Source organism: Glycine max, chromosome 13 (assembly GCF_000004515.6).
Source record: "Glycine max cultivar Williams 82 chromosome 13, Glycine_max_v4.0, whole genome shotgun sequence".
NCBI lineage: Eukaryota > Viridiplantae > Streptophyta > Magnoliopsida > Fabales > Fabaceae > Glycine > Glycine max.
The window spans coordinates 37,977,586-37,983,585 of record NC_038249.2 but is presented as its reverse complement, the minus strand read 5'-3'; the positions used below and the strand labels follow the sequence as shown (position 1 = coordinate 37,983,585).

At 34.6% G+C, this 6,000-nt stretch overlaps 1 protein-coding gene across 1 annotated transcript; it reads left to right on the top strand.

Annotated features, from left to right (window-relative positions):
• Positions 1-460: 460 nt before the first annotated feature.
• Positions 461-5,089, top strand: LOC100797665 (organic cation/carnitine transporter 4). Its single transcript, XM_006594739.4, has 3 exons — positions 461-1,191; positions 3,609-4,124; positions 4,265-5,089. Exons 1-3 carry the CDS (start codon positions 777-779, stop codon positions 4,927-4,929), a joined length of 1,596 nt encoding a protein of 531 aa, XP_006594802.1. The 5' UTR covers positions 461-776; the 3' UTR covers positions 4,930-5,089.
• The last annotated feature ends 911 nt before the right edge of the window (positions 5,090-6,000 follow it).

Sequence of the window (6,000 nt, the reverse complement as noted above, 5' to 3'; positions counted from 1 at the left end):
TGCGTGCATCTAGCAAATGGTTTTTACAAATTACTTTAAAAATATTCATTAATAAATTACAGTTACAAAATTATTAAAAAAAGCATTGACAATATATATACATTTTAAATATTATATGTATTGAGTAAAGAGTTCTTACCAAATTAATTAAAATATTATATGCATTAAGTAAAGTCTCTACTTTAAGAGTTTGTGGATGAAAAAAAAATCTGATTAAAGGATATTTTATTAAAGTTGATCAATCAAATTTAGTCATTAACAAATGATATATTTTCCTTACCATTAAAAGCTTGATAGCACCAATTTGTAAATACTTCAACTAAAAAGTAACAAATTAAGATGTTGTTTTGACAAATGTACATTGGACCTCAAATGGTCTTCCAAGCATGCATAATTAGTAGATATTTTATACCTATAACATGATAATAATATTTTTTAGGCTAATAAATTGTAATTTAAAAAAACAAATTTTGGACTAAAATTTTGAGATAAAAAAACAAAAGAATTAAAATCACATATTAGAAATTATAAGTGAACTAAAATTATAATTTAATAAGGAGTGTTGATCAAACGTTTGTTGCTTGTTTAATTCTTTGGATTGTAGAAATTCTTATCCTTCTTAGTGATCAGATAAACGCGTTTTCATTCAGTGACCACGTGATATCCGACCTTTTAGTATTATCAGTGCCAGCAAAGAAACACAAGTAGCAGCCGCCGTATATATAACGCATAACGCCAAACCAAACAGAGTCAGAGAACGCCCAAAGCGCTGCTGAATGGCCGCCACATTCCCTTCCTCCGACATCCACGACCTCCGCTCGCCGATGCTACCAGCGGCGGCGGTGGCGGCGAAGAAGCCGGCGATGGAGAAGCTCTGCATCGACGACATGCTGCAGAAACACTGCGGCGAGTTCGGGCGGTGGCAGCTCAAGCACTTCATCCTCACCAGCCTCGCGTGGGCGCTCGAGGCCTTTCACACCATGGTCATGATCTTCGCCGACCGCGAACCGGACTGGAAGTGCGTCGCCGGCGCCGCCTGCGACGGCGGCGACTTGTGCGGTCTCTCGCCGGAGTCGAGGGAGTGGATCGGCGGCCGCGGCGGCTCCACGGTTTCCGATTGGGGTTTGATTTGCGGAGATAAGTTTAAGGTTGGATTGGTGCAGGCTGTTTTCTTCTTTGGCTGCATGATTGGTTAGTTCACTGTCTTGTCTAGACTTTTCTTCCTACCACTCTCTTCTTTGGCTGCATAATCTTTACCTATTTGATTATAATTTCTTTTTATCTTAAAAATTATTAATGGACAACATTACACAAAAAAATTAATGAAACAGTCACCAAATTTTGTGATAAAAATTGCTTAATTACAGAGTGGCGGGAAATTTAGTGAAGTTTTAAAATGTCAAAAATGTTTTTTATCCCTTTAAATATTTCAAAATATTAATTTTAATCTTTATAAAAAAAATATTACATTTCTAGTTTCGTCATTTTTGTTAAAGACAGGTGTTTTTAGAAATTAAAAATATATTTTGTCAATTTTAAAGTTATATAAAAAAAATTTCGTTAATCATTTTAAGTTTGTTTATAGTATTATTATTATTTTTTACAATGCTGACAATAAAATTTAAGATTTTGTGTAAACTATCCAAACTTGTTTACTGATAGTGTTATTAGGCCGATTTTAATTAATTTATTTATAATAAAGACAATTTAGAGTCATCTCACGAAATTTGAGAATGACATAATGTGAGTATGGTTTTGTTTCTGATTGGGACTTGTGGCTGTTATTGTTTGGGAAGGGGCATTTTTAATTTGGAGCAATTGAATATAGTTACGTAAACGATAAAATGACGAGCTGGCGAGATGGGCGTGACTGGTGAAGATTTGCAAAATATAATAAAAAGGTCAGTTATGGATTACTACTTTAGATGAAGGAATTAAAAAGTGTGAATCAGAAACCAACTGCATATTGTCGTTTTCCCACTTAGATGTATTTCACTTTTTTCTCTCTATCCTTTTCTAATTTGTCCTGTAGTTAGAGTTCATGTTTTTGAATACTCGGGTTATCAAAAAAGTTGTTAACACAACTTGGTTTAACACTTAATCTTTTAATTAAATTTTCAGTTTTGGATGTGGAGTCGTAATTAAAAAAATATTATTTTATCTTAAAATAAATCAATTCAATAAAAAATAATTAATTGAACATCAAATGAAAAATCTTAAATATCTCTCACCATTACAAAAAAAACAAGAAAACAAGTGGAAGTCGATGGCAACTTTTAAGTTGTCTGTTTACTGATATTTATTTTGGATGTGTGTCGCTTGTTCTTGTTTTCCTTTCTTTGTTTCGTTTTGACACATCACTTCATTTACATAATTTTTTTTTATAACTTTTATAAGTAATAAGATTAGATAAAGTCACTTTTTTTAATACACACATCTTTTTACCTAACAAAAAATGTTATAAAAGAGAGGCGTAGCCGCGCAGGCTACATTGTATATTTAGTACTCATCCTGTGTCCCTTAGACGGCTGTACAGAAAGAAAAGAGAAATATATCACTAAGTGTGGGGCTGTAGGCTGGAAATTCAAAGAGGGTATCATGATAGGGATACCTATACTTTCTAATAATGCTTTGGGGAATTTTGCATACTAATACATATACTGATAAAAAAAATTACTAATACATATTATAAAGGAGAAGTGTAGATGTTTTGGATAATATGAAGTGAAAAAAAAAGAGAAATAGATAAAAATGAAAAGTATAACAGGAGAAATTAATTATTACATAATCTAAAACTATCATCCGTAGGTGGTGTATGCCTGGAATATGTCAACGAAAATATGTATCTTAGTTGTTTCTGTTTATTAATTTGTGTATTATTATTTATGCTTAGTTTTTCTTTAAATCTTGATTTGTTTGTTTATTTAGAAATATCAATTGGGATATTTAAATATATGGTTTTTCTACTTTTTTTATATCTCATATTATTTATACTTATTTGCTTACAGTACTATATATAGCCATAGGCAATACCATGAGTGTGGAATCTTGAACATTAGTACCGGAATAAGCTAGCTAGTTTCACCTTATTTAACTAAGAGAATTTGAGTTGTATCAGGGTAATACACGCAAAAATTCAGCAATAGTGTTAATATCCCTCACGTACAAGTACAACTAGAATTGGCAATTGTTTCCACCTGAAAGTAACTCGAGCACTAGTATAACTCACATTGACTTCAGCTATCAAAGACAAAATGTTTCTTTCACAAATTTTTCTCTTTGGTGCGCACATCATTATTAACCTAACACTGATTTTCTTCCACATATATGTTACATTTCTCTGTTCCATTAGCTAATTAAACAATTAGAGACATTATTCGATTTCACCGCATAACATTAATGGGAGGAAAAATGTTTCATATGAACACTTACAGGTTATAAGACACCTAGACATTGAGAAAAATATAAATATTATTGGATTTATGATTTGATAGAATGACAAAATAATAAAAAATATTGATGAGATATTTAAAATAAAAGAGTACTTATGTATTATTGTTCTTAATGGAACATAACAACACACTATTGTTTTGACATTATAATTTCAGGTGCTGGAACATTTGGCCACCTCTCAGACTCCTCTTTAGGAAGGAAAGGCTCTCTCACAGTGGTTTGTGCCCTAAACACCATCTTCGGCTGCTTAACAGCCCTGTCCCCAAACTACTGGATCTACGTCCTCCTCCGCCTCCTCACCGGCTTCAGCAGCGGTGGCGTCGGCCTCACTGCCTTCGTCCTTGCCACCGAACCAATCGGCCCAACCAAACGTGGTGCAGCGGGTATGTCCACCTTCTACTTCTTCTCCGGTGGCATTGCACTTCTCTCAGGCATCGCCTACATCTTCCAAACATGGCGCTATCTATACATAGCTTCCTCCATCCCCTCCTTCCTCTACATCATCCTTGTCCTTCCCTTTATCTCCGAGTCTCCAAGATGGTACCTCATTCGTGGCAAAGTTACCGAAGCCATGAAACTCATGTCCACCATTGCTTCTTCCAATGGTAAACACCTTCCTGATGGTGTTCTCCTTGCACTTGACAACGAAACATCGCCCACAACAAACCAAGGTTCAGGTTTAGGCTATTTTTTATTTTTTATCATCAAATATTAATTATTAGTTTGTTAGTTTTTTTTACTGAAAAATTAAATCCAACGACTTTTTTTTTTCCTTTTTTTAATCATACAATCAATCTTATATTTTCTTCAGGTTCAGGCTATGACATAACAGAAATCATGACTTACAAAAACGAAAACAAAGATGCACTTATTGGGTCCATCATAGACGTGGTTTGTTCACCCATCACTCGTATGAGGTTGTTCATTGCGGTGGCTCTTAATTTCCTAGCCTCTGTGGTGTACTATGGGCTTAGTTTAAACGTCATGAACCTGGAAACCAACCTTTACGTGAACGTGATGCTGAACTCGGTGGCGGAGATGCCAGCCTTTACGATAACGGCGGTGCTTCTGGACCGGTTTGGACGGAAGCCATTGACGGTGGCAACGATGTGGTTCAGTGGGTTCTTTTGCTTGATGGGGAGTTTGGTGAGCAACGTTGGGGTGTGGAAGGTGGTGAGAATGGTGTGTGGTGTTTTGGGGATATTTGGGATGGCGGGGACTTATAATTTGCTGTTTATTTACACGGCGGAGCTGTTTCCGACAGTGGTGAGGAACGCCGCGCTCGGGTGTACTACTCAAGCGGCGCAAATGGGAGCGATATTGGCGCCGTTTGTGGTCGTTTTGGGAGGGTATTTGCCGTTTGCGGTGTTTGCAGCATGTGGGATAGTGGGAGGGATGTTTGCGTTTAATCTTCCCGAGACTCTAAACCAACCTCTCTATGATACATTTGGTGGACTGGAAGCTGGACTTGCTTGATGGTAGTTTGGTAGCTTCTTTTTATTGATTGTTTCTGATCTTTTACATGTTTAGCTTTGATCATTTGATTGATGCTTATGCGTGGAACTTCTCTCCTTTCCTTTGTTTTGTTTTTTGTCAAATTTTGTAGAGTGGGAAAATATTGATACATGTTTTCTAAGGATTAAAGTCTAAACAACTCCAACCAAGTGTCCAAACAACAAATCCAAATTATTATCTTTTTCCGTAGGCTGCGTAAGAAATTTTCTGCACGATCTATATATAAAGGATGATGCTCGTAAGAAAAAGCACAATCCGCAGAAAAATCCCCACTTAATATGAATAATTCTAGTAATGATGGGTGCCTATCATTATCCCTTTTAGGCATTTCTTTGTTTGTTATACTCTCCGAAAATGCATAAAAAAAACAATTATTAACTTTTAAAAAAATGAAACCTCTTTTCTTTTCTGTCTTCGCCTCTTCGGTCTCTTGCTTCTCTGTCTCTCGGAGCCTCTAGAGGATTGACATGTCGTAATGTTTTTCTAGCTTTGAGTGTAAGTTTTGGAAGGACATGGTTTTGTAGTTAAATTTGTAGTGCTCCTTTTATTGAATAATCAAATAACTGGTAACGAAAATTTAACGAAATATTTTTTAGCATATATTACGAGTATTTTCTATTTGAAACAATCATGCATGTTTGAACCAGGTAAAAGTAGAATTAATTATTACTATAACGACAAAACTTCTTTTTGTATTTCATGTATATGTAAATCTAAAATTCAATCTTGAAACTGCTGAAACAATATCATATATACCAATTGACCAACATGTTTACTTGTACAATATTTAAAATTTGAACTAATCTAGAATAAACTTATAAATTAGTCAAATAAATTGTAAGTTAATTAAAGTATTATATCAAACACGATTTAGTTTAGACTATATACATGCAACGAAATTTTAACTAAATAAAAGCAACCTTAATTTTCATCAAAGTTATAATTAGTCTAAGAATATTATAAAAAAAATGTGGCGCTACAAACATTATATATAGTACATAGCTCCCATGTCTCATTAACGTAAACATGCTG